This window comes from Paroedura picta, chromosome 3, assembly GCF_049243985.1.
Source record: "Paroedura picta isolate Pp20150507F chromosome 3, Ppicta_v3.0, whole genome shotgun sequence".
Taxonomy (NCBI): Eukaryota; Metazoa; Chordata; class Lepidosauria; order Squamata; family Gekkonidae; genus Paroedura; species Paroedura picta.
In genome coordinates this window covers 132,359,001-132,386,149 of record NC_135371.1, presented here as the reverse complement: position 1 = coordinate 132,386,149, position 27,149 = coordinate 132,359,001, and the positions used below count along the sequence as shown (strand labels likewise).

Sequence of the window (27,149 nt, the reverse complement as noted above, 5' to 3'; positions counted from 1 at the left end):
ATGGACTACAATTCCCATGAGCCCCTGCCAGCAAATGCACTAGAGGATGTTTAGAAGCCACGTAAAACCATGCTAATTGAAGCTCAAATAGAATGAATTCCACAAGTTATGAAAGTCACTGCCAAGTCTTAAAGAAGGCCTGCGTGGCTAACAGTGAAAGTCAAGGAAGCCATAAAAAGTATAGAGACTTCTTTTAAAAAGAAGAATGTCTTTCTCAGTGAATTTTACAGGATGGACCACAGGCTCTGGCAAAAACAATGTAAGTCAATAATTAGGCATGCAAAAAGACATTTTGAGGAGCAAGTTGCCGAAAGCATCAAGACAAACAATAAACATTTTAAAAAATATACCTGAAGTAGGAAACCAGCCAGAGAACCAGTGGGGCCTATGAATGACAAAAGGATAAAGGGATTGCTGAAACAAGATGGGGAGATGGCAGAGAAGTTCAGTTACTTTTTTTGCTTCCGTGTTCCCTGTGGAAATTGTGGGGCATGTGCTAATGCCACAGCTCCTATTTTTCAGGAAGGGAGTCTGAAGAACTGAGCCAAATTGAGGTTACTAGAGATTAAGTTTAAGACCTATTGGGGAAATTAAAAACTAATAAGTCTCCAGGTCCTGGTGGCATCTTAAGGAATTCAGATGTGAGGTAATTGATCTATCTGGTAAGTGTAACCTATCAATAATTTCAGCTGCTGCACCAGAACACAGAGTAGCAAATGTGACATCAGTTTTTTAAAAGGGATCCAAAGGGGAAACAGGAAATTATAGGCCAGTCATCCTAGCATCTGCTCCAGGCAAAAAAGTAGAAACTGTAATCAAAGATAGAATTGTTAGGTACATAGAGGGACAAAGCCTGCTGAGATAAAATCAGCATGGCTTCTGCTAAGAGAAGTCCTGCCTCACCAACCTTTTGGGGTTTTTTATTTTAAGCGAACATGCATGTAAACAACAGTAACCCAGTAGACATTATATATTTGGACCTTCAAAAGATTTTTGACAAGGTACCTCATCAAAGACTCATGAGTAAATCTAGCAGTCATGTGATATGAGGAGTGGTTCTCTTACAATAGATCCAAGGCAACTAGTCACAAGGGAGCAGGATATAAATAAATAAATAAATAAATAAGACAGGATGCTGGACTAGGTGGACCATTGGTCTGACCCAGCAGGGCTCTAGTGCTTCTGATCATAGCTATGAGCAAAAATCTTCTGATTACATCTTCCACATTTTCAGTGCCTTGCCAAGAGATAATTATTTTTCTTTTCTTTTTTGTCTGGCAGCTCACTCAAGTCAGCATCACATTCAGGACAGAGCCTGGCAATTTTACACTACCTGGGGCTTCCAAGGTGCACAAATACAAGAGTAAGAAGTAAGACAATGCAAGAGACTGGCTTAATAACCAGTCCAGAGCCAGAGAGTTGAAGGCTGAGTCCAAAGTCAGGGGAAAAGGAGAGTCTGGAGTTCAAAAGTCCAAAACTTGGAAGCCAGGACAGGATGCAGGGTCTAGGTTTCTAGCTGGAAAAGCAAGTACAGATTCAACAGGACAGATAGCAAGGCAGCAGTCTGTTCACTGAGTAGGTCAGCTCACAGGGGGTGGATGGGCAAGCAAAGTTGTTTCCAGATCTTGCTCAGCACGTTCCTTTTAATTGCCTCTTTTTGCTGACTTATCCCCCAAACCCAAGTGTCACTTATTCCAGGTAGAGTCCTCCCTTACAGATTAAAAAACCCTTGCTGGTTTCTGTCAGTAGCTTAGTCCTGCTCCTCTAAAGACTCCATTCCAAGAACCAACACTGATAACTTCTGTGCCATTAGGAGAGTGCTCTGTCTTCTCTCCCAAGCTGTCAAGTGCCCCTTCCTTCTTCTACATTCCCCTGGGCTTAGGAGTACCCAATGGAGACAGAGGCTCTATCCTCTGCATCCTTTCTGTCTTCTGCCAGAATGAACAACCTGGCTTTGGTTGGAAAGCATTTTCCCTTCCTGATCCTTCCCCCATTGGGTCTGCTTCTGAGTCCAGCTTCTCAGGTGGGTATTCCGCTGGTGCAGGGCCCAACTCCACCAATTCTTCCTCCAAAGAGAAGATGACAGCTGGCCAGCCCAAGACAGTCAGTGACCTCACAAAATGAAAAGGAGTAGGCATCTCTGAGGAGGAGAAGGAAACTTTCTCATGTTTGAGCCAGTTTGGTATAGTGGTTAGGAGTGTGGACTTCTAATCTGGCATGCCGGGTTCGATTCTGCACTCCCCCACATGCAGCCCGCTGGGTGATCTTGGGCTCGCCACAGCACTGATAAAACTTCTGACCGAGCAGTGATATAGGGCTCTCTCAGCCTCACCCACCTCACAGGGTGTCTGTTATGGGGAGAGGAAAGCGAAGGCGACTGTAAGCCGCTTTGTGCCTCCTTCAGGTAGAGAAAAGCAGCATATAAGAACCAACTCTTCTTTTTTAAAAGTGTGCCTCAGGTATTACAGATTTGGGGGGGAAAGGGATGTATCTGGCTGAAGATTGGGCAGAGTAATGCATACTTCATATCCCTATGTAAAGGTAAAGGTAAAGGTATCCCCTGTGCAAGCACCGAGTCATGTCTGACCCTTGGGGTGACGCCCTCTAGCGTTTTCATGGCAGACTCAATACGGGGTGGTTTGCCAGTGCCTTCCCCAGTCATTACCATTTACCCCCCAGCAAGCTAGGTACTCATTTTACCGACCTCGGAAGGATGGAAGGCTGAATCAACCTTGAGCCGGCTGCTGGGATTGAACTCCCAACCTCATGGGCAAAGCTTTCAGGCGGCTGCCTTACCACTCTGCGCCACAAGAGGCTCTATGTAGGAGCATTCAATTGCCTTGAACACATACTTTTTTCTTGGATTTAAGAAAAAGTTACTTTGGTAAAAGCTGCTGATCCATTTGGTAGCATTGTCTGCTAATGAGAGACAGAAGATTGCTGTTATTTGAGAGCAGATTGGAGTGATGGGCTTTTCCTAGATGGATGAGGACTGGCTAGTTCACATTTTTCATAGACTGTCCTCTACCAGAATAAAATTGGACATCGAGGTGGCAACAAAACCAGGACTTCTATGCTGAAGTCTGTTTGTTTAGGAGGAGTGTATCCTGACTTGACTGTTTGCTCTGCTATCAGGCAACATGGGCGAGGCAGCTGGCAAGGGGAAAAAGAGAGCCCAACATCAGACAATTATTTTCCCTCGTGAAATGTTACCACCCGAGTAATGGTTTCCTGAACACACTGGCTTTTGCCCAAGACAAGGGTGAGCCAAGGTAGAGTCTCTATGCCCATATAGTCATAGTGACTTTTGGGGTTTACCCAGACAAAGGGCAAAGTGAGAAGAAACTATTTGTTGCAACAGACCTGAGATCCTAATCATCACCTAATCATCAGTGACAAAAGCTGGCTCTAGCAAATGAAAATAAAGAGGGAAAGATGCCAGTTCCGTGGGATGCGTAAGGAAATCTTGAGCAGGAACAACAGCTGTTCTAGCAAGGAGTTCCTCATAGCCCCCGGGTCCGTCTCTGGTAATCCAGAGGCCTCTCTTGGCAGCCCAGAACTCTTGAACAGAATAACAGCTAATCCTGAGCCTATTGGCATGGAAGGCATGCTGTTTAGAGGCTTGCCAGCAAGCAAGGCTGCACAGCACTATAACCTGGCTCCCCCTGCCCCCAAGTCACAGCTGGCTTCCAATGACCCCATAGGGTTTTCAAGGTAAACGATGAAGAGTGGTGGTTTGCCTCTGCGTAGCCACCCTGGACTTCCTTGGGGGGCTCCCATCTGCATACTAACCAGGGCCAATCTTGCTTAGTTTCTGGGATCTTATAAAATAGGGTTGGCCTGAGCTATCCAGGGCATAACTTGGTTATCTACATTTTTAAAAAATCTGACCAAAAGATCTCTTTGGACATGTAGGCTGGTTGTCTGCTTCTGTCTTATTTGAACTCAGTTGTCCAAGCCAGTCCAGTTGTCCAAGGCCACCTTGGAGAGGTAGTGTGACATTTTTCTAAATAAATGCCTCCATGCGTGGATATAATCAGACTGGGAGGAAGCATTGGGCATCAGCTGCAAGATGAACAGAGGCAAAAGGCAGCAAGGAAGATGTGTATTTAGGGATCATCAAAGAACATTTATGCACTGAGAACTTCACTGCTCCAGCTTCCATGCAAGAACACAAATTGGGGGCAGATGACGTGCACGGGGCCAAATGCTCCCTCATGTGGGTGCAGGAAGAAGTGGGGCAGCCTGCCACGGCTAAAACTCCAGCCTGCAGCCTGGCATGAAACCTCCAGTGCATAAATGGTCAAAATGAGGCTATTGATCTGAGGTGCTGACTTGCCATCCCTTAAGACTGCTTAGGATCCATATAGTATGTAGATGCTGGCTCGAATTTAGCTCTTAAGTCCACATGGGAAGCATGGAAATTTTCCAGGACCTGCTTCTACAGTGCACCCTGCTCCTCCCCACACACACCCCCTACATATCTGGAGGTAGAAAATGCTGTCAAGTCTTAGATGACTTATGGAGGCCACAGAAGGTTTCCAAGGCAAGAAATATGCAGAGGTAATTTGCCACTACCTGCCTCTGAGTGGTGGTTCCTTGGTGGTTTCTGATTCAAGTACTAGCCAGGACTGACCCTGATTAGTTTCTGAGATCTGATGAGATCAGACTCCTATGGGCCATCCATATCAAGGAGCAACTGTTCCTCCCAGGCAGAGCCATAGCAGAACAGGGTATGCCACAGTAGGGTCTCACCCCTTTTCCTGTAGAGGCCTGAAGACTGAAGGGAAGGACCCAAGCTATCATGCTTCGAGCTGAGAATAGCGTATGTAGTCTTTGTCCGGTGTCTGCTTTGTTTGAGGGGGATTGGCAAGGAAATCTTGGGCTATCCCAACTTCTTACCAGGATCTGTCCCAGGGCCAACTGTAGCACAAAGGAAGGAAATAAATAGGCCCAAAATGAGTGTGCATGAAAGAACTAAACTAACTTTGAAGATGATGTTTTTCTTTTTGGGCTGGCCTATCTGCTTGTAAGTTGCCTGCTTGTAAGTTGCCTCATTCTTAACTAGGAATTTAAGGTAGCTCTAAAAACAAGAGGCCAAAGTCTATTATGGGAAGACTAGGGTCCAAATGATGAGTGAAGCAGTTGGAAGAGGAGAGAAAGTGAGTGCCCTTGACCTTACAGAGAAATAACAAAGAGTAATCCATCACACGTTCGGCTGTGTCTGCAAGACTGCCCGCACCCCTGGGGGTACTGCCTAGTTCCTTCGCATCATCTCTCCCTGTCCCCCCCATATACATGTGCTGCGCATTGCACTATTAATGGCCTTTTGCACCCCATGTTATAGGTGATGCTGGTTGGTGATTCAGGCGTGGGGAAAACCTGCTTCCTCATCCAGTTCAAAGATGGGGCCTTCCTCTCTGGAACCTTCATAGCCACTGTCGGCATAGACTTTCGGGTGAGATCTCTGCAGCTGCAAACACGGACAGGGAGGTTTGCGCAATACAGTGTAAGGTGCAAGTGCCAGACATCCTTATCTGCCTTCGCTGTGATGAGTCCAAGCAGGGAAAATGGAGAAATGTCTCCCTCAGCATTTGTAGGAGCCTTTGCTGTTGAGGAAAATAACAGTAGGGCAAGGCATGGATCTGGGCTGATGCCAGGACTTTTCAATGGGTATCCATTGCTATATTGATTCTTTGAAATAATGATCATCTGTCTTTCATGGGATGAACATCTGTAGTTTTGTGTATGTTTTTTGCTTACGCATAAGGCAGGTCAAACTAGTAAGTGTCCAAATACTTAATTTAAAAAAAAAATATAAAATAATCCCATATGCACTTTAGAAGTAAGATTTTCCTGTTTTGCACAAGAAAATCTAGCTACAAACAGTCGTTGAAAGTGCATTATCCAATGTGTGCAGAAAGATTGCAAACCAACGCATTGGCCTGTATACCAAAGCAAAAAGCAAACAAAACTTGTAATGCCTTTTACTAGCACTAACTAAAGCAAGTTCTCTCAAACTCTTCATCAGGCTGGATGTTCAGCTAAACAAGAGGCTGAGAAAGAAAAACAAAAATCCTTTCAAGGCAGGATGGCAGAGCCCAAAGTCCACAAGTGCACTCTTAACAGATAAAGCAGGATATGCTGCAGACTACAAGGGGGGGAAATTGAACAGGTGTGAGGCACAAGACATATTTTCAGGTTGCAAAGGAGGAAAAAAATAATTCTTTTGTGTAGATGGAAGGCTACAGGTAATCAAAATGCCTCTGTTTATAGTTGAGCATCACTGGTCTTCCCATTATGCTCGTTGACATGTCCTATAATTTCACATGGCTGCATAGTGTAACATTCTGTGATATCACTAAAGACCAAGAAATTGTCATTTATTTATGTACTCTTTTTTACCTACATGGGCTGGGGGAGTGGCTGGGAATTCAGATTTTCTTCCTTAGGATTCAGAACACTTCCTGGAGCCATGTCCCTGGGCAGTTCTGAAAGCTTCGTTTCATAAAAGGGTTAAAAGAAGGGCAGAGAAAAAGATCCGAGTAACGCAGAGCTGGTCATAATAGTGCACATCTGGAAGACAGAACTAGAAATGTTTGAGAATGTTTCATAGTCACTTTTGTTCTGTGTGATTTTTTAAAATCCTTCTCTCCAAGGATGTTTTCTGAAATAGGATTCAACTTAATTTTATCTTGCCTTTTTCTCATTAGTGGCTGCTTTTGTTCTCATTCTACATCTCTCCTAGGATGGCCGGGGTCTAATCGTATGAAGTGGCATTGAGACTCCCATTGTCAATCAGTTGTAACAGAGGAGCATCAGCAGCACGCAGTATTCACACACACACACACACACACCCCAGCCTAGTCCTAGCAGGTTTATTTAGAAGAAGAGCTGGTTTTTAGACCCTGCTTTTCACTATCCAAAGGAGTCTCAAGGCAGCTTACCTTTCCCTTCCTCTTCCCCACTTGTCACCCTGCTTATACTTCCCACCCTTTGCCTCCCATTTCCTGCCACGAGTGAAGAGGAAAGAAAACGTTTTAAGTTAAAAAAAAAAAGATTCTACCTTTATTTGGCCACGTTAACCTGCCGCCTCCCAAAATGGTCCATGATGGGCCTGGAGGGAGTGGGAAGGGGAGGGCCGCCAGGCATTTAAACCTTTATTGGCTGAGACGCCTTTCACTTCTCGGGGCATGAAAGGAAGGTGTGGCCACTGACATCCCTTCCTGAAAAATATTTCAGCAGTGCCTCCATAGTCAAAAGATTGAAAAAGGCTGCTCTAGAGGGTGCTTTCTCAGGCTTCTCCCATAACTTTGACTGAAGCTAGGCCTTGTTCTATATACCTTTGGCGAGGTTCTGGCTCTCAAGTTGGGCAGTAGCATTATTATATCTGTGTCTGAGACATCTGTGCTACAGCCAAGAACCCTTCTTATGATTGCATCATTTAGTCCCGGTTGCACTTTGCGTACGTGTGTCTAAAGCATGTAGGTCCTGATGCAGACTCTCAGTTGCAATGAATTCCCTCTTTTACTTAGTGTAACGTTTCTGCCAAAATGACGTTACCATTCCTCTTTTGGCAAACACTCTTACTGAATTCAGGTTGTTTGCCAGTTGCCATATAGACAGTTTTCAATAAAGACCTCTCTAATTTGTCCATTCGGTAGCTTACATTTCACTGCTCTTGACTCAACCCCTTCTGCAGCCACTGACCTTCCCTCTGCCAACTGTTAATAACTATTAAAAACAGAGCATAAAAGCAGCAAAAAGCTGTAAAAAAAAGTGTAAAAAAAGTATAACTCAGCAGTTCTCAAGCTAGTAGACATAATGTTAAAAGTATTAAGGAAAAGTTTGGGTAAAAAACAAAATATTTTCACCTGTGACTAAAAGAAGAAGATGGGGTAGGTGCCAGGTTAGCCTCAGGTGGGAGGGCAATCCAAAGGTGAGGTGCCGTGATTGAAAAAGCCCTGTCTCAGGTCTCTTCTCACCTCACCTCTTGTTGTTGTTGTTGTTGTTGAGTGTGAAGTCCTGTCCGACTCATTGCGACCTTATGGACAATGATCATCCAGGCCTTCCTGTCCTCTACCATTCCTTGAAGTCCATTTAAGTTTGCACCGACTGCTTCAGTGACTCCATCCAGCCACGTCATTGTCTGTTGCCTCCTTCTTCTTTTGCCCTCAATCATTCCCAGCATTAGGCTCTTCTCCAGGGAATTCTTCCTTCCCATGAGGTGGCCAAAGTTTGAGTTTCATCTTCAGGATCTGGCCTTCTAAAGAGCAGGCAGGGCTGATCTCCTCTAGGACTGACCGGTTTGTTCGCCTACAGGGGGAAAACAGAGCAGGGCTTGTGAGAAGGGTCTTAAACAGGAGGGGGTGCTTTGTGCAGTGTGCTAGGATGAACCATAGGTTGCCTGTGTCATGAAGCACAGACCAAACTAAACAAAGAAAAGTAGACTCTTTTGAAGAAGATACTAATTGACAAAAAACCCAGAGCACTATAAAAGACAGCACTTGACAGATGTAGCCCCGCGCACACACTTTTCAGAATGTGATAATGAACTGGTGCAGGCAGGCAAAACATGGTGCCGTATCATCAATCAAAGCTTTTCCTGTATATCTTTGATCACCCCCTCCCACACTGGAAGATGTCTACTCTTCTAATATAAACTGATTTAGATGTCATGGTTTTTATATTCAAAGAACCTTAGGAACTGCTGTCTTGTGACTAGACTTAATTCGTAAGAGAAAATTTCTAACATGTAAAAGTAATCTGTCTCCAGGGTTCTGAAAGATATGGAGAATTATGGGGCTCTGTTACCTTTTCCCCAACAACTATGAACTATTACCAAGTGTCCCATAGGCTTGCCAATTCTGGGCTGGGATATTCTGGCGATTTGGTAATAGAGCCTGAGAAGAGTTTGGGGTGGGACTCTCCAATTCAGCCATTTTAACAGGGGAACTTATGTCTTGTAGTCTGGAGATTAGTTGTAATTCCAGAAGATCTCCTGATGCCGCCTGGAAGCTGGCAACCCTACTGTCCCCCTTTAAAAAATGGTGAGGGCTATAGCCTCTACCATCCCATGAGGTGATCATTAGATTTTCTGATCGTGAAGGAAAAACCCAGAACAGATTTCCTAGTACCTGTTGTTATTCTACCTTACCTGCTGTTCTGTTTTCTTTTCTTTACAGAATAAAGTGGTTACTGTGGATGGTGTGAAAGTGAAACTCCAGGTGGGTTTGATGAACTACCACTGACACTGCATGTCCAGATAACAATGCACAAATAGATACAGGATTTGTTCTTTTCCCCCATAATGGCAGAAAGATTTGCAAGGGATGGACTTTCTCCTTAGCAGTATTTCAACTGTTGCAGTGGTTATAGGCAGAAAACTCAGTGCCAGAAAGAAAGATAGGAGGCATGTTCCAAAGAAGCCTTCTCCTTTGCTTCCTGACCCTCTGGTGCATATACATGTATGCATGCACATATACAGGGTGCAGTAAGGTGTGGGAGACTTAGATGCTGATAATATATAGTCTAGGGTGATTTTAACAAGAAATCCCAGCAGTTTTTGTTGTTGTTCTTGTTTGTTTGTTTGTTTGTTTTGTACATTGGTATCTTCAGTGGAGTAGCATGTTGTGTGAGATGCTTCCTCACTTTCCTGGTAAGGAAGGTTTAAAAGCTGGACCTATTCATGTTACAGTCCAGTATATTACACAGGTGGGCAGGGGACCAGTGCCGGCTGAGTGAGGGGCATTCTGTACTTTGTGGATACTACAGTGTGCTGAATGAACCTGTCTGGTCCCCTAAAATCAATGGCGCTTTCAGATTTAGAGTCTGCAGATATGCATTTCAGAAAGGAAATTTGCACACTTGGGTCCGCATCTCTCTGTGCTTGCAAGTGCTTATGTCCCTGTCCTTCTTGTAGCAATGGAATGGGAACCACTTATGCTGTCCCTCTCTAATGAGATGAGACCCTTTTATCCTGTTTAATGACAGGTGTGGATATAGAATAAAGGATTGTTTGACTCCAAAACTGTAGTCTAGCAGAGGGGAACTCTTCATTCTGCATATGTTGGATAATGCACTTTCAATGCAATTTCCACCTGCAAAAGCACATTGGAAGTGCACTATCCAAGGTGTGCAGAATGAATACAGTCCTAACCTTGATTGTCATGTTAGCAGTGTATATCTGTTACCATTTTATGTATCATTGTTCAGGCACCCCTACCCCCCAATTATTCCAGGGTGGAGTCTGCACAGAGCTTTTATTCCAATCCCAGGTCGATTCAGTCCCTGCCATCTCTACTGAATGCGATTTCCATTTTGATTTTGTCCAATTTAAATTATCCCTCTGCAACAAGCATGATTGATCCAGAGTGACCGTAGATTTATCCTGCAATATCTTAGAGTGCTTTTAACCCTCAATATTTTAAGAATCGGATTGAGAAGCCATGAGGAACTCCAGCTGCTTCGCATTTGATGCAGACTCCGTGGTAGAGAAGCCCTGATTGGCCAAGGCTGCCAAGCTTTTCTTAAAGAGGAAGCCCTAATTTTCTCTCAGCAGAAGCCCTAACTTTTGTCAGTAGAGGTCTGCCTCGTGGTTTCCCCCCCCCTCCTCTGCTGTCTCTGAACCTCTCCCCACCCCCACCCCCCGTTCAAGAAAAGGAAAGAAAGAGGCTCTTGCTGTGCTTGGCTCCCCCTCCCCTTCTGAGCCTCCCTAAGCACTTTTCTGTTTCAATGGGGGGGGGGGAGACCCGAGTTCAAATAAATCTGGATTCAGCAGGATCCACAATGGAATAAACAAAGTAAGTGCGATTCAGCCCAGGTTTCACTGAAATTAGATCTTATAACTGATCCTATAGATCTGGGGCTACCACTGTTGTGTGGCTTCCCTGTTTTGATCCATCTGCCTGAACGGACTTCTGTCCACTTTTCTTTTCATGCTATAAACACCTTGTCTCTATTTTTTTTCCTGCAAAGAAGTCCTCAGAACTGTGTCCCAGTAGCCCCTATTCCTGGGAAGAGCAGGCCATGTTTTCTTTTGATTTGCTTAGCATCTGGGAGTCTGTTGATGGAACAGAATGAAGTGGGACTTCCTTTTAGTTTACCAACTTTGCTTCACTGCAGATCTGGGACACCGCAGGCCAGGAGCGGTTTCGGAGTGTGACCCATGCTTACTATCGAGATGCTCAGGGTAGGTCCTCTGACAGGGTGCATTCACCTGTCCGATACATGATTGTGAGTGGAGAATGCTTTTACTACCACCTTCCAATAATTAAACAGAAACATTATTATTCCATGATGTAGCTCCTGCTTTGTATAAACAAAGTCCCAGGTTTGTTTGTTTATTTTATTTATTTTATTATATTTATATACCACCCTCTCTAGCAACTCAGGGTAGTTTACAGTGAAAATTTTCATGGTACAGTACAAGGAACACATCATTGGGAACATATAATATTTCAAACTGTAGAATTTATAGCAATAAAATATTTAACACTTAACACTTGGTGTTAGAACATTTCATCTCCACAGTTCAGGGATTGTACATTATTTGCTGCACTGTGATTTCAATTTTTCCATCTGTGAGATATAGTTGGGGGTGGGAGGGGCCTCTGGGCTCTGAAATGGTGGAGTTGCTTCATTGGCCTCGGCCAAAAGCTTGGTGGAAGAGCTTCGTTTTACAGGCCCTGCAGAATTGTTTAAACTCTGGCAGGGCCCTGATCTCTTGTAGGAGCTCATTCCAACAGGTGGAGGTCAGGATAGAGAAAGCCCTAGCCCTGGTCCTGGCTGCTGTGTTCTGCACCAGTTGTAGCTTCCGGGTCAGGGATAAGGGTAGGTCCATGTAGAGTAAGTTACAGCAATCCAGCCTAGAGGTGACCACTGCCTGGATCACTATGGCTAGGTGTTCTGGGGCCAGGTAGCGTGCTAGTTGCTTAGTGTGGCACAAGTGGAAAAACGCTAGCCTTTTGGGAAACTTGAGAGCCACTGCCAATGAGAGTAGATAATATTGGGCTAGATGGGCCAGTGGTCTGAATTTGTATAATGCAGCTTTATACACACAAACCACCTTAGCAGTTTTAGAAAATGCAGTTCTCTTCTTGCCTTCCAGCTCTTCTCCTCCTCTATGACATCACCAACAGAATGTCCTTTGACAATATTCGGGTGCGTATTTAAAGTCGACAGATCTGACCTTGTAATTGTAGACAAAATGATCATCCCGGTATTGCTTATTCCAGCTGGCCCGGGTCCTCCACTCATGGAGGCAATGCAGTGGGACTGCCAGCAGGTGCCCCTAGACTGCTCTTGTGCAGTTTGGCATGAAGAAATGAACATAAGAAACTTCCATAGCAAGGAGATCATTGCATCGTCTGCTTATCAAAGTATGGTTAAAGACATGGCTAAAATCTTTATTGGGGGAACATAGTTTTGAGAAGCTTGATGTTTGGCTCTATTAAGAGTGAAAGTAGTTAGTTTTTCATGGGTTACTCATGAGGCTTAGCACAAGGTTAGTTTAGTACATGAGACAATACATTATGGTCTGATTCAGTATAAGACAGCTTCGTGAAGGAGCCTCATCGAAAAGAACTTTGGAATACCATCTCCCAAACATCAAAACGGAGTCCTTGTTCCATGGTAGAGACTGGAATGCTTTAAATGCACTTGTCTCAACATGACCCCAATTGTAGGGAGTCTCTCCAAATTAAGGTTGGATTGCCCCCTGATAGTGCATCACGTTATTGAAGTCTTGGAGAATCAGTGCCTGTTTCTTCACCACCCAGCTTTGCCTATTGCACTTAACTCTATACTAACTGATAAATTCCCCTTTTCTCCCCACTTCCTTTCCTCCCCTTCTTTTATAGGCCTGGCTAACAGAGATACATGAATATGCTCATAAGGATGTGGTTATTATGTTACTAGGCAATAAGGTATGTGGCATTTCCTTATTTTAAGTTCCTCAAATAATGGAACATTTTCCTTCTCTTTTGAGAAGCATATGCTCTACTTAATGCTCCCCACAAGAGCATTATGCTCTGCCACCACCAACTGGCTAGTGATCTTTGGCCCCAAAGAAGCACGTCAGTCCTCAACAAGGGCCAGAGCTTTTTCTGTCCTGGCCCCCACCTGGTGGAACAAGCCCCCCACCAGGCATTTGCCTGAGACCGACAACAGGTCCCCCCTCAGACATCCCCTCCATGGCCTGAACCAGTCTGTCCTCTCTAAGGGCCTTACCTAAGTTCCTGTTCCTGCTATACTGTTGCTTAAGATCACTGAAAATGTGTTATTTAGATTATTGTTGTTTTTGTATTGGTTTATGTTATATGTTAGTTCGTTCCATGTATCCCCCTGTGATGTTGTATGTAAACTACTCTGAGCCATATGGAAGGATGGAATAGAAATCAAATGAATGAATAAATACATAAATAAATACATAAATTATGTTCCATGTTAAGATTTTGTAACCCATATTTCGATTTTCAGTTTCCCTAATTTCATTGCCCTCTGGCTTGGTCTCTTCTGTCTACTGTTGTGCCTGTTGTGAGTCTAATGCCTTTCTTCTTCTAGTTCTCTTGCCTCTTGGACAAAGTTTAGTCTAATTCTCTGCTTCTTGAACATGTGGAAGAATATTCCTCTGTTTTAATTAGTCAGTTAAGAAATCATAGTTTTTTCCCCCCATTTGTGTAGAATTCTAATGGGAATGAATCTCTTTTAATACAATAATCCCAATATTGTCTGTTTCTAGTCTTGAATAATAAATTTTCAATTTATTCAATTTATTCAATTATTCAAGCAAGGTTATCTAATTCTTTATGTCCTTTGTCTTATTCTCCAAATTTTCTAATTTATCATTAATTTGAATCACTTCCAATAGTTATTTTTAAAATAGAATAAACCTTTTAAATTCTGCTTTCAATTCCCTCATGATTTTCTTTTTCCAACCTTTCATTTCATTCAATTTTTTAATAAAATTTTCCTCTATATTTCTCCTCATCTGTTTCAAATGTTTCATGTACATTACCAGCTATAATCAGTTTTGGTTTATCAGTCAAAGTTTTTCTGGTTGCCACTGGGGATTTTCTTGTATAAACCACTCTACCAATATCCAAACTATAACATTAAAAAAAAAAGCAAGAAGCAAGATCACAGTCTAAATTTTCCTGTTGTTTACTTGTCAATTCCTCAATTGAGCAGTTCAGCAGCCCATTGTTGTACTCTTGTTGCTAGGTAATTCGTCATGACAACAGGAGCTTTTATAAACCAGCCTATATGTTATCTTGTTTATAGAAATGTCCTCATAAAACATTCCTGGAATGGAAACAAGTGCTCTCTCCAGCGGTCGAGTCTGTTATTGCAACTTCAGTACCTTCTCGATACACCAGTATAATTTTAAAGGACTCAGTTCCAAAACATTTCAAAAATTCCAGAGCACAGTAACGTCTTTTTAACATAAATCTTCCCAATCAATCTTTTTTAGGCTTTTCTGCCAGTTAGAGAAAGAATTCTCAAGAGTTCTCTCGTTTATAGCCCCAAGAAAAAAGGGCTTCTTGCCATTGAAGTCTTGGATTCATCAGAGATAAAATCTCCATCCATCAATCACTTCATTCAGCAGTTAGTTAGGAAATGAGGCTTGACTAGTTTAAACTGCTAATGTGAACTCAAGTGGGAAAGGATTCCATCCCCCTGTGTTCAGACCTCTGGCTAGAACAGTGAAAAACCTCTTTTTCATAGCCTAGACAGAAGGAGCAGCAAGGGGTATCTCTCCATTTTCCCTTTGATCTAGAAAGATAAATTTGGCCAGGCCGTTACAATATAAGCGTCAGCCAGGCTTTGAGACCTCACCAGAAGCCCACAGATGTGTGTACCCATTGCACAGGACAAACAAAAAGTGTATGGAAAAATTGGCCATGACATTATTGGTGTAATAGAAGAATATGAAGAACTGGGAGGGTTTTGAATCCCCTTTTTTACTACCTTAAGGAATCTCAAAGCATCTTACAATCACCTTCCTCTCTCCTCAACACACACTCAGTCAGGTAGATGAGACAGAAGGCTCTGTGAGAACTGTGACTGGCCCAAGGTCACCCGGCTGGCTGCATAATGGGGAAGGCTGGGCAATCATACTAAGTTCTCCAGATTAGAGGCTGCCACTCTTAACCATTGTACCATGCTGCCTCTCAGTACAATACAGAAATCCATTTGTTTCAAGACCCAGCTTATATAACAAAAGATGTACACAGGATGGCTAGGGATTATTCTTCTGAGCAAGAATGTAAATATTCCAGGGACAGTTTGGACACTTTTACATAATATGGAGACAGATATACTAATCCTTGGACTGCTCGGCAATAGAGTAGTTCTTTGTTTAAGTGGTTTCCCTAGGATTCCAAGTTCTTTTTTTAAAAAATTAAAAGCTTAGTGGGCAATTTTAATGTTATACAAATCAACAATTGATTCTCCCTCCTGACAGCTGAATTTGGACATGTAGTGTCAGCCTGTATTAACACAGTTTCACGAGACATTTTCAAGAATCAACTTGCACAACCTTCCTGGCACTTTATGGTGCGCTTGTTATGTATATGGCTTGCCTTCCTTTCTGTCCAAAAATGTCCAAATATTCACTCATGTGTATGTGACTTGCCTGTATTTCTATCCAAAAATGTCCAAGGTTAATTGTTAATATCACACACGTTATGAATATTGCATTAAAATTATGGTAATTTAAACAGATCAAATATAATCAAATATAAACCTTTGTTTCCCATGCCCTTTCCCTTGTATGTTGTTGCCATGTTCTCACTCAACATACTTCTGGAGCACATCCTGCTGCCCCCAAGATATACACCCCTACTAAAGCAAGCAGAGGGCAACTTCAGTGCATGTGAAGGAACAACTGTAATAGCAGGCACCCTTGTGGTTATAACATGCCAGAGAATAGTTGTGTGAATTGCCCTTAATAGTGTTTCCAAAACCATCATGCCTTTCTTTGATGAAATGGGTGAGATATAATGGGTGAAATGGGTGTCCAGTGAAACCTGTTGGAGATACAAGTGTGCAAAAAATGTGATGGTAGAGAAAGTTATAAAATTCCAACAACTATGAAGGACAACACAGGATGTGATCTATTGCTAAATTGTTAACAGCTAGGATACATGATAAGAAAAACACAGGCTTAATATTTAGTGTCTTGGAAATAGTTAACATTTATCTAGCCAGCTGCTGGAACATTTCTAGTATTTTATCAGAAAACTGGGGTGGATGTAAGGAATGTGTAACACTCTTCTTATGATAAAGTTGACAAGTAGATATAATAAATAATAATGAGGAAGATAGGTGTTTTTCTGGAAAATATGAATATTTATTACTTATTGGGATGTTTCTTCAGAGAATAAATATCTGGTTGTAAAGTAAGATAGTATACACGAGTCTTCTTGGCATATCATGACTTGCTTTGCTTTGTACTTTGCCCTGGTTAAACAGCCATGCTCTTGGAGTCTTTCTGGCAACAAGGGGTCAGCAGGGGGCATCAGGATCTGAAGTTTCAGCCAATGGTACTCAGGAGGTCCCTGCAATTCTTTCAAAGGCAGCAAAGAAGCTTTGAGAGTTTACTAGGCAGAGAAAATATGGCCCCCCAGTATGTGGGTTATTCTCAAAACAAAAAGGGGGAAAAATCTAGGTGATAAGAGAGAGAATTATTTTACAAAGTCACTACAAGTTTCGCCATGTAGGCATCATCAGGGAAAATCTATAAAATTACAATTTTATATTTAATATATATATACATAATTGAAATACCCCATAATAAAATTATTAAAAACAATATTAAGAAGACAGAATCAAAACTGAGATACTTGTTTGTCAACATACTATGTTAAATAGATATACTATACATTGGATGTGAAATAACCATGAAAATATAGAATATAAATGTAGTAAACTACTGACCTGGAGCTATCCGCAGCAAATGAAGTCTTGAGCAGTAAGGAATGACACAGCATTTTTCCTACATTGAACAAGTAGCTGGATAATGTCAGAAGTCCCAATTCGGATCTTAACCCATGAGGCGCCAAAGTCTGTCTTTTGATCCTGCATATTTAATATTAAATATTTAATATTTTTAAATAATTGTATAAAAAGCAGAAAGTCTCCTGTTGCCCCAGTCGAGACACTAATTTGAAAGTTATCAGGATAATCTGATAATTTGAAAATTATCAGGAAGTTCCTATCCTATTTTATGCTGAATATACTTCTGGTGCCCTCTGCAGGACTCCCTTTATATTCTGAATTATGCACACTGCTGATCTTGCATTTTCCAACAGGAGCTGGGTTTACTCTGCAGAGGTTAACAAGGCTTGATCTGTCAGTGATTCTTTATTTTTGACCCCCCACATGAAAACACCATTGGGAAATTAATTCAGCTTAGAGGAGCATGCCTTCAACATCTTTGGCTTAACTTTTCTCCTTTTGTTTCCAGGCTGATGTGAACAGTGAAAGAATGATAAGAACAGAAGATGGGGAATCATTAGCCAGGGTGAGTGAATGAAGGCTGGTTGTAGGTTGCGGGGGGGAGGTCCTGGACGAGATACCCACCAGCACCACCCCACTAATGGCACTCCCCTTCCCCTACATCTGCTTACACTACTTCTCATGGGGGGAGCACAGGGTGACTTTTTGATGTGCTTTTAAGCCTCTTCGTTAGCAGAAGGGCTAAAAAGAGCCAGGGAGGGTTGGTTCTGTACTCCCTCCAGGATCTTTCTGACAAGCATAAAATCCTGACCAAGTAAGATCTGGTTACTCCCCATTAACCCTATTACGTTCTCTCTGAGCAGGGGTGGGGTTGGGGTTTTAGTCCATTGCCAATTTTTCTGTTTTTTATTGTTGGATTTCTGTTCTCTTTGTGGGATTTTATTGTGGAGGTTTATCTATTGTTAACCACTGCAAGCTGGTTACAGGAGTGTCAGGATATAAATTAAATTATAAACAAACAAACATGTCAAAGGTCATTCCAGAGGCCCCAGCAATATCTCCAGGGGGCCTACCATGATCACCCATTTCCTGTGAGATAAACATCTAGGGAAGCAAACAAGCAAGCAGCCAGTGGCAAGATACAGCAGCTGATGCCTGACTCAGTTGTCTTTGTGTCTTGGTGGATGGAGAAGAGGAGGAACAGGAGACACAGTGTAGCATGAAGAGTATAATCTTCCAGATGACTGGGATGCCAGTCCCCAGATAGGACCCATAGATCATCTCCAGACTAAAGAGATCAGTTCCCCTGGAGAAAGTGGCTGTTTCGGAGGGTGGATTGTATGGTATTGTACTCCGTTGAAGTCTCTCCCTGCCCCAAATCATGCACACTCCTGGCTGCACCTCCAAGGACTCCAGATATTTCCCAATCCAGGATAGGCAGACCTACAGAGGAGTGGTCCTTTATGGAATTGCACTAAGAGGGAAGGCAGGTGGCAATTACTTCTTGGCCAGAGGAGTAGTGGGCACCCCTGAAGCAATGAGCCTCAGCAGCTATGTGAAAATGCAAACCCTGATGCTGGTCTTGAATGCAAACATAGCAACCCATTGTATAGAACTGAGCCTTTCCAGACATAGGATCTACCTTTAACCCCAGACAGCATCACTGGACCCAATGAACTAAAAGCAGGTGGCAGGAGTCCTCATGAAATCACAGCCTTGTGACAGAAAGAGGAAGAGATGGAGTCTCTGAACCTGTCTGAGCTTAAAATGTGCCTTAAGGACCACGGGGTTACCTTACTTTGCTGTCCAGCTGCTCCACTTAGTTTGTGTGCAAAGAATGTCTGGCATCTTCGCCCTCTATACAAGAACACTAACAGCAGGTCCTTCTAAAAGGCAACAAAAATGGGGCTCCATGATCCACCTGTGGGTCCCAACCAAGGGAATAGAGATCACTAGCAGAGTGGAGGCATGCAAGGTTGCTAGTGATTTAATAGTGGCATAATCTAACCACTATTTATATAGTATTTTCTCTTCAGGAATATGGAGTGCCTTTCATGGAGACCAGTGCTAAAACTGGAATGAACGTAGAACTGGCATTTCTGGCCATTGCAAAGTGAGTATTGGGCTGTAGTAAGTTTGAAATATATTTATTTTAAATTAGCGCTAACTGTAATTTTATTGAAATGTTATATTAAATTGTATTTATATTATTTCTATAATCCTGAGCTATATCAAAGGGAGGCATATAAATAAAATTATTATTAATAATAATATAAATACATAAAGAAATTAAAAGACTTAGAATTCATCTGCTACTGCTTTCTCAAGCAGTTTGCCCAGAAAGGGCAGATCAACTAGCTGAAAATGGGCTACATCATTTATTTGTAAGGATTGCTTTTAATATAGTGGATGGCCAACCACCTTGTTGAATGGCCAAGGGAAAGGACCACAAGTTGGCGATTTTAGCCAGCTTTCAGTTCAGAATGAATCCATCGTATTTTATCCATAGAAAACTGTGCAAAAGTATCATAGCTAATTGTTTGTTATAGAGACAATACAGGCTCAGATTTAGGAGTTGGCAGATACTGAGATACCATAAACAATTGGCAGTATGTATAGCATAATGTTGACTTGTCCAGTGAAACTCATGAGACATGCTGCAGGCCCACTGAGCTAATGTAGCTCTGCTATCTGGGGTTCGGGCTAAGCCTGTGATGTGGCACTGGCCTTCATCCTCTTTAAGTTGCCAGGGTTGCTGATTACACTAAATTGCAGTGGACCAGCTGCAATGATCCCACTGATGGGGAACCAAGTAAGACTCAAACTTCCAGCCTTCCGGGAAATTTCACAATTGGTTATAATTGTATAGCTGTCCCATTTCTCCCACTTCGTCAGCTTCAGTTGACTTTTTCTTCTGAACTGAACCCCTCTCGCCATCAATAACTTCATCCTTTCCTTTTGTAGAAAAACCCACTGACCAATTTCTTTCTCCTTTTTCTGTGCTGCCTTTTCCTCTGTATCATAGATTCATGCAATGACATTAGGTTACATGCTGTTTGGTTTCCAATCCTTCTTCTGATGCTTCTAATTCTGAAATAGTTCACTGAGTAGATGTTTTCATTGAACTTTCCAATATGTACCCCCGCCCCCATTCTTTTTTCTTAAATAAATGCAGAAAAAAATCGACTCCCTCAGGCTATATTATGAGGATTTTAACCCTCAGTGTATATAGCTCTGGGTAGACTGACGTTGAATCTCCTCTTCCATCTCATGGCCTGGTCAACCAGTTTGGAGAAGACTTTTTAAAGTCCTTAACTGTATGCAATTTGTGGCTGAATATTCAAGAAGGTGGGCTCAGAAGATGCTCAAGGCCTCAGTTAATAGAGCAGGTGGCAGTAGCGGCTACCATCTTGCTTTTTTGTGTACTGTTTGGATTGTCGTATTTGTGGCTAAGTTGAAATACATTGCTGCAAGCTAAATAATCCTTTTATGTGGCAAGGAAGGGAAAGGGATCCTCTCTGACCTTTCTGCAGAAAGAGTGACGGCTGCATTTTAACCCCTGTGTTTCTAGAGAGCTCAAGCAACGGGCTGTGCAGCAGCCGGAGGAGCCCAGATTCCAGATCCACGACTACATAGAGTCACAGAAGAAGAGGACCAGTTGCTGCGCCTTCCTTTGAGTGAGCCGACTGCTAAGTCAGTCTGGAGACCCTAGTGCCAAAAAGAGAGAGAGAGAGAGGTCACAAAACAGAATGGCACAGTGGGGATGCAGAGGGGAAGATGTGCTGCCATTCCTCTCCAAAGACAATCTATTTTTTGAAAGAAAGTTGCTCATAGATTCTAAAAAAGAAGCATGTCATACCTATTCTCAGAGTGTATGAGAACGAACGTTCCGGGTCTCATTGCGAAAGCCAAATTCACTCTTCAGGACTGACCGTAACCAGGGTAACCCCACCCTTGAAAATGGAGGTGGTCAGCATCTGTAACAACACTTTCAGAGCTTACTCTTGGTGCAGCTGGAGAGATTCGCCTTAGCAAAACAAATTGGATTTCCTTTGGTTAGCAGACTGGCAGTCCCCCGTGCCATACACAGAAAACAGGATCACCATGGAAAGGCTGTATAATTCACCTCCCCAAGGCCACTGGGATTGGGCTCGGTTGGTTTCAGCGGCAAAAGATAGGTCTACACAATCTCCTTTGCCAAAAATCCAGGGAAACTTTTTGTATACGGTCTGAGCAGTCTGAAGGGTTAAATGGATAACATGACTGGGGAGGGTAACAATAGCCCTTTTGCTTGTTCTTAAAGGTAATGTTTTATGTGATGAACAAAATAAGCAGGAATATTCACTAAAGGAATAGCAGTTGTATTTCCTTTTGACCTCTGGCTCTTTCCTGCTTCCCACGCCCAAAGATCCTGTTGTCAGAGCCGCCCTCCTTCTCCTCCCTTCCTCCCTCTGCCCCAGAGAAAGGAGTGGGGGGGGGGGGCTCCTAAGTTTTAGTCTGTGTGCCTGAATGCTGCTGACTGTAGTTAGTTTGAAGAGAGATCACTGTATGTTTGTCCGACTGTAAAAAATAGGTGTTTTAGAAGAATCAAATCTTTCCTTCTCTCTCTTTTTTTTAACAACCCTGATGTCAGACCAAGTGGTTCTCAGAAGGGAAGGCCCAGAGTGAACAATCTGGGAAGAAAAGCTAGCCCATCTCATTTCATTCTGGAACCAGGAAGGAACTGGGGCATCACAAAGGACTTGTCCCACCTCCAGTCTTTCTTCCAAACAGTGTTGAAGGTTCTGCTGAAGAAGCCAGTGAGGCTCTGTGAGATAGCCCAAGCAGCATGGCCAGATAATAAGTCATGGGCATTTGTTTGGACTGGTGATGTATTTGTCTAAATAACTATCTCCTATTAATGTAGCTCTTACCAGTGTAAACTATATAGAGGCAACCCAGGGTGTTTGAGGGTTTTGTTTCCGAGGTGCATATTAATGGAATTCCACAACAGCCTGTCTTTTACATAAGAACTAAGCTTGTCATTCCAGTTCAGACTGGTAGAGATGGCAAATCCTTTCAAAGCCAAGGAGGAGGAAGTGAAAGCGATTCTTATATGCCACTTTTCCCTACCTGAAGGAGAAGGCTGCAGCCAGAGACCGTTCTGCACTCTTGTAGCCTGTTTCGATCCCTGTTTAATTGGAACCCTCGTCTCCTGAATTCAGTGAGATCAGCCCAGGCAAGTGGATTGTAGAATTGATTTTGAGAGGACTGGAGCACACGTCGCTTTCCCTGGGTGGCTCCTGGTGGCAGTTTTGCCATTAACTGTGGAATGTCATGACATTCATCATGGTGTATTTTCCTGCCTTAGATTCTTGGAAATAGATGGATGGCAGGTTGTGACTGATGCATTGCGACTTGTGCTGGCATGGGTTTGGACCCACTGGAAGCCTTTTGCATGCACTAGGGCTCTTGTGCAAGCAGCAGCGTCAACAACACTCTGTAGGCCATGCTAGTCCCTTGTGCTAAATTAAACATAACATACCCTGAACTCCTTTTCCCCTTGCACAACGTGTTGTGCAAGAAGTTTCTTGGCACAAAGAAGAGCTGGGTTTTTTTGTGCCCTACTTTTTATTACTCAAAGGAGTCTCAGCACAGCTTACAATCACCTTCCCTTCCTCCCCCTGCAGCACACACTCTGTGAGGTAGGTGAGGCCAAGTGAGTTATAAGAGAACTGTGACTGGCCCAAGGTTACCCAGCTGGCTGCATGGGGAGGAGGGGTGGGGAATCAAGGCCAGTTCTCCAGATTAGTCTGCAACTCGTAACCACCACACCCAGCTGGCTCACCAAACTATATGGAGGACAATGTTAGGGATTGAACAAGGCCTTGTACAAGGGAGACAGTACTGTCTGGCTGTGCTGCTGCTGGGACTCAGGCACACTCAGAAAGATGCCTCCATTGCAGTGCTCACACGATTAAATAAACCTTTTGTCTGGCACCAATGTTGTTGTATTTTTTACTGTGGTGCCAGTTAGTTTGGTGCAGGATTTCCTTTATCAAGATTCTATATTCTTAAGCTTTGCAGAGTTTATTGTCACTGATGTTAAAGCAGGGCTGTAGACAGGATGAGGCCAGCAGATTCATGGCCCCACCTGGAGTTTTTAAGCCTTTTAATTTGTGATGGGGACAATTTCCCTTCAAAAGATATGACCTTTTGTTTAGAATAGGAACATTTTTGATTTTAAAAAAAACATTGGCCATGGCTGATTCTCTTCCCCTCACTCCAGGTGGGAGCAGAGGTCAGTAAAAGGAGCTGATGATTTGGTGAAGGTGAAGGGTCACGATATCAATCTTCTGTCCCTGAATTCCTGTGGCAGGCAATATTGCCTCTAGCCAGCCATGCTCCTTACCTGCTGGTAGAGATGGAGGCAGTCATCATTGCTGCAAATGTATGCGCAAGCAACTTCTCAGCAAATCCCCCTTATGAATTGGCATGGTGGGATGTACCTCCCTCCCCAGCAACACCAGTTTCAGGATTCAGGCCAATCCCATGAGTTGTATTTCGGCAGACGCTTACCTACACGTAATAGGTGTGTTCATCTTCAGTCCCAGGAGAATCAAAGGGACCCTCAATAGTCCACTTCATCTGGAAGAGAGAGGGGCAAGCAGGTCTCTCACCCTGCCTCCAGATGCCTTGGTGCTGTGCACAGATGGGGCTGTTGGTGGGGCAGTCAGCCCAGGCCCAAGGGGGAAATGGCCTCCGTGCCTACTGGAGTGGGCCTTTAATCAAGGACTCTGGGTGGTCAGCTGAATTTTGGACTGAAATGCCTATATGTGTGCCAAAGAAAAAGCACAACCTTCACAATAAAGGCATTGCTTATCCACCCTAAGGCTTGATTTTCCAGTACATTTTGTCTCACACCAGAGATTAATTCTCATTTGTAATGCATGCAAAACACTGTGAGTGTCTCTTTAGCTCTGTGTACTCTGACCAGAGTGCAAGAGATCCCTGGTCAATGGATACCAGGCTGGCAGGATTTTGGAACCCAGCTCCCTTTAGTGGCTGCTAGGAGACTGATAAGGCAGCAGGTAACACCCCCCATCCCCCCCAAAAAGCACATCTGCAATTTTATCAAGCCAGTTTATGGCACCTCCATCACAATGTGCCTGTTTCAGTAGAAACCTGTTTTCCAGTACAAATATCTCCACGTCATTAAAAGAAAGTGATGGCCCTTAGTTTGCTGCAGAATTTCCCTTCATGAGCTTCTGCCCTCAGGAGTACTGAGAACATGAGAGCCATTCTTACTGGTCACCCTAAAGGCACAACATCCCTGAGGAAAGCTGGCCAACTGCAGACTCTGCAATGACCAGGGAGGAGAAACCAACCCTTCCTGCCCAGCCTGACTGTCCTGGGTTATCTAGGAATGGAGAAAAGCCCCCTTTTGAAACATGCGGTATCTTTTTGAAATGTCATCTCACATTGTTCCATAGAGGGAGATTCACTCTGCAGGGCGGGGCAAACATCGTATCACGGCCTTCCTTTGCCATTCAGTTTCAGTTTATCAGTGAGCAAAGTAGTCCTTGTCAAGAGGATCTTGGATTTCAAGGCTTGCCAAATATCTCTGAGGACTTCTGCCTCGTGGGCTACCCAGTACTGGACTAGATTGACCAGGGCTCTGGCTAACAGCTTGGTCATGTATTTTAGAAGACACGTTTCTCTTCTGGAATAACAGGCCTTTTTCTAATTTGCAAACTGCCCAGAGCCCACTGTAAAACAGGAAGGGCGGTATATCAAATAAATAAATAATGCCCTGCATAAATGGAGAAAATTATGGCCTATTCTGCATAAAGAACTTATGGCAAATTTTCTGAGTAGTTGAGTCCTTTCACTTGCCTGCATTATGCACCATTCTTTTCTCCAATGTATTTACTCTGCAGCTACAACAACCCACCTACCACCATACACTTTTTAAAATTGAGGAGGGAATGTCATGTGTGGGGCAGGGGGCTCAATTTTTTTAAAACCAATCACTGTATTGCATCTGCACAGTTGTGTCAATTAAGGGTCTTCCATCTGAATTCCCCGGATTCAGTGTTGCACATGCTATTTAGCAATTGGTTCCTCGAATGAAAGAGAACACGAATGGGGAAAACTCTTGAATCTGACCAGACTATCACTGACAAGTGCAGCAGCAGCAAAGCCCCATTTTCCTCACTACCAAACAGTAGGGCAGGGGTGGCCAAACATCTGTGGCCCTCCAGATGTCCATGGATTACAGTTCCCATGAGCCCCTACCAGCATCATGGGAATTGTAGTCCATGGACATCTGGAGGGCCACAGTTTGGCCGCCCCTGCACTCAGGGATTCTCTGCTGTGTTATTGGCTCGTGGGGAAAATGAGAGTCACGTGATCTCATAAAGCACAGTCACAACATTGACAAGTGGGCCGGGGGGTTGCAGGCTCTGTTGAAGAAAATGGAAAAGGAAAGGGAACACGAACACAGACAAAGGAGGAAAAATACTCTCAAAACTGGCTAGAATTTGCAGTGGATAAGGGTTGCAGGACCAGAGGATCAGCTGTGGGGGGGTTGCTCTCCTTCCAAGGTGATGCCGATGCATGACATCCCCCCCCCCCATCTTTGAAGTAGGAATGCAGAAGGCAGGTTTTTGTTTTGGTTTTTGTAATTACCATTGTACAGATATTATTTCTGCCAGAAAGCAATTGCCACCAGCTGGTGAAAAAGTTTAAAAAAGAAGTCCTAACTTTGGAGCAGGGCACATGGTCCCTTGCCTCGGTGCTGGTGGTTTTAGATCAGGCTTTCTCAATGCCCACAGAAGGATTTGGCCAATTGGTGGGACTTAGTTAATTTTATATACTTCTTAATTAAAAAAATAAATAAATTGGGTGACATAACCATATATTATCATGTTGACCCACTCCCAGAATGACCAATGATAAGCCTGGAGGGGGTGGGAAGAGGAGGGCCTTTGGCCATACAAATCATTGTTAGCCTAAGCTCGTTACACATGGTAGCGACTGGAGTCCAGAGAGGAGCGCCATAGGCCTGCTCCAGCCCTGTTTCTGCAGACTCCCTTTGGTGAACAAGAGCAAACTGGTAGCAGAGTTCAGATATGGTTCTGTTGACAAATAATCTGAAAATATTTCTGTGCTATCACTTCCTGCTTTGAGGTGTCACATTCAGTAAGAGTGGGTGATATCACTTCTGGTGTCATGTGATTTCCCAGGGCTTGGCAGGAAGGTGTGGCCTGCTGACATCACTTCCGGGGGAGAGGGGTTCTTGAAGCCTGAAGAATATTTCAGGGGTTCTCAACTGTAAGAAAGGTTGTAGATGATGTCCAGCCAAGAAGGGGGGGAGGGGAGAAGTGTTCTTGGTTGATGATTAGGTGCAGGAGAAGGAGAACGATTACAAGTGAATGTTGCAGCTTGCTACTGGTGGCCAAGCATCTGAGGGTAGGTAAAGAAGGAGGGCAGCTGGAGCCAGTCTCTCTGCTACAGTCCGCTGCTGGGAGAGAGGAAAGCATGGACAAAAGGCACAGAAAGAAGACTCCTGGGAAGTTTGGGTCCCAGTCATTCTGGGGAAAAAGCACACCCCAGAAAATGCAATCAGGGATGGGGGAGAAATCATGAGCCCTGGCCCATTGGGCATTTAAACTCTTGATTTTGCTTTCAAACGCTAGTCTGGTGCAGCCAAATACAAGATTTTTAAAAGAATGGTAGTTATCCATTAATGAAGAAGGGGGATGATAGAAGGCAGGTGGAATGACTTTGGGTTGTGGGTGGGGGAGTAGGCATCAAAGGGGAGCAAAGGGGAGTGGGGAAGTCCGATTAAATCATTCTGCTCTAAAAACTTTAAAGAAAGTTGCCACAATAGTGCTTTCAGAAAATACGGGGGGGGGGGGGGCAGGGGGGACAGATTGAAAGCGAAGCAAGCACTAAAGGGTGGAAAAGACATGCAGAAACAACACCCCACCCCCAAAGTTCATGGATGCTGGAAGCGACAGAAAATGCAAGTACATAAAAGGCCTATGTCTGGGGTGTTTGAAATCACTTATGTCCAAAATCCTTATTCCCTGTAACTTGCATATATTGTTGAAAGTTCATTGTCTGAATGGCTGCTGCATAGTCAAATCTGCGGCTGTTATTTGCGGTCTATAAGCTCCCTGCTTTGAGTCTTGGTTGCATTT

The 27,149-nt window shown here is 43.6% G+C and overlaps 1 protein-coding gene and 1 long non-coding RNA gene across 9 annotated transcripts in view; one reads left to right on the top strand and one right to left on the bottom strand.

Moving 5' to 3' along the window:
• Nucleotides 1-25,812, top strand: part of RAB37 (RAB37, member RAS oncogene family) — a 98,069-nt gene extending 72,257 nt beyond the window's left edge. For 4 of the 8 annotated variants that reach the window (XM_077327905.1, XM_077327911.1, XM_077327907.1 and 1 more), the window contains 8 exons: nucleotides 5,348-5,509; nucleotides 9,186-9,227; nucleotides 11,125-11,191; nucleotides 12,110-12,162; nucleotides 12,861-12,926; nucleotides 17,471-17,527; nucleotides 18,999-19,075; nucleotides 20,534-25,812. In XM_077327905.1, the coding sequence (XP_077184020.1) occupies nucleotides 5,348-5,509; nucleotides 9,186-9,227; nucleotides 11,125-11,191; nucleotides 12,110-12,162; nucleotides 12,861-12,926; nucleotides 17,471-17,527; nucleotides 18,999-19,075; nucleotides 20,534-20,639 (630 nt within the window). In that variant the 3' untranslated portion in view covers nucleotides 20,640-25,812. The remainder of the gene's footprint in view (nucleotides 1-5,347; nucleotides 5,510-9,185; nucleotides 9,228-11,124; nucleotides 11,192-12,109; nucleotides 12,163-12,860; nucleotides 12,927-17,470; nucleotides 17,528-18,998; nucleotides 19,076-20,533) is intronic. The other 4 variants (XM_077327906.1, XM_077327912.1, XM_077327908.1 and 1 more) reach the window with 2 other exon arrangements.
• Nucleotides 16,345-20,621, bottom strand: LOC143832865 (uncharacterized). The gene is made up of 3 exons (XR_013229428.1): nucleotides 20,486-20,621; nucleotides 16,942-17,082; nucleotides 16,345-16,570 (listed from the first exon to the last, which is right to left on the bottom strand). It is a non-coding gene; the product is annotated as an uncharacterized LOC143832865 (long non-coding RNA).
• Nucleotides 25,813-27,149: the final 1,337 nt, after the last annotated feature.